The 1,109-nt window shown below is 40.1% G+C and overlaps 1 protein-coding gene across 1 annotated transcript; it reads left to right on the top strand.

The window, feature by feature from the left end:
- Positions 1-267: 267 nt before the first annotated feature.
- Positions 268-907, top strand: LOC124894901 (the record flags this gene model as incomplete). The annotated part of the gene is made up of 1 exon (XM_047405398.1): positions 268-907. A coding segment is annotated over exon 1 (640 nt), but the record flags the coding sequence as incomplete, so codon positions are not given.
- Between the last annotated feature and the right edge of the window lie 202 nt (positions 908-1,109).

The raw sequence follows: 1,109 nt of genomic DNA, 5'->3' as shown, positions 1-1,109 counted from the left end.
TGGGACAACTACTTCACCGATGATATCAAAAACCTGATCTATGGTGCCACAGCCGTTGAGACTGTAGTTAAAACAGAAAATGGCCAAGAAGTTCTTGAGCAAGTTGCAAAAGAAAACGCTTGTGCCACTCTCCTATACCACATAGCAAGACATTTCATAGGAGAACCCAAATTGTTCCAAGATAGGAGCCTAGAGATCCTTAATAACCTCACCTGCAAAGATTTAGCAGACTTTCGTTGGTACAAAGACACCTTCCTAGTAAAAGTTATGATTCGACCTGACTGTAATAACGATTTTTGGAAGGAACGCTTCATAAGTGGTCTCCCTTCCCTCTTTGCAGAAAAGGTCCGAACAAAAATCAAGGACAGATTCGAGGGAAAAATCCCTTATGACATCCTAACATATGGTGACTTGATCAGTTTTATCACTACCGTAGGAATAGATCTATGCACCGATATCAAGCTTAAGAAACAACTTAAGAACGATAGTACTTCTAAGTATGGATTGGGAACCTTTTGCCAAGACTATGGTTTCTCCAGCCCCAGCAAAAAACACAAGAAAAGGATTACCAAACCTCGCACAAAGACTACTTCCAGTAAGAAACCTTTCAGACGAGACTCTTATAAACCCAGTAGAAAATCTACTAAGCGGAAAACCGCTAAGGTTAAAGATGCTTGCTGGACTTGTGGCAAAACCGGCCACCGAGCAAAGGATTGCAAGTCCACAAAGAAGAAGAAGATAAACCAGCTAGATCTCTCTGAAGAGACCAGAGCTAATTTATTTTCTATAATGGAAGACTCGCCCGAATCTTCTGAATCTTCCTGCACCTCTTCAAGCGAAGACTACAGCGATGAAGAATTCATCAATGCTGCTTATGAGTCTGATCAATCCCAGTCTGGTCAAGATTGTATTTGTAACAGTACCTTCTGCACTTGCACCAGGAAAACTGTTAATGTCATTTCAGGAAATCCTAAAGAAATCCTATTTGACATTATAGAACATATCCAAGATGATGAGGCTAGAAATAAATATCTTCTAGAACTCAAGCGATTAATGCTTTCTCAAGAAGAAAAACCCCCTAAACCTATTATTCAGCCTTTCAGCATGAA

This window comes from Capsicum annuum, unplaced genomic scaffold (genome assembly GCF_002878395.1).
Source record: "Capsicum annuum cultivar UCD-10X-F1 unplaced genomic scaffold, UCD10Xv1.1 ctg78226, whole genome shotgun sequence".
Classification (NCBI taxonomy): domain Eukaryota; kingdom Viridiplantae; phylum Streptophyta; class Magnoliopsida; order Solanales; family Solanaceae; genus Capsicum; species Capsicum annuum.
The sequence above is the reverse complement of the archived record's forward strand: the minus strand, read 5'-3'. Positions and strand labels throughout refer to the sequence as shown.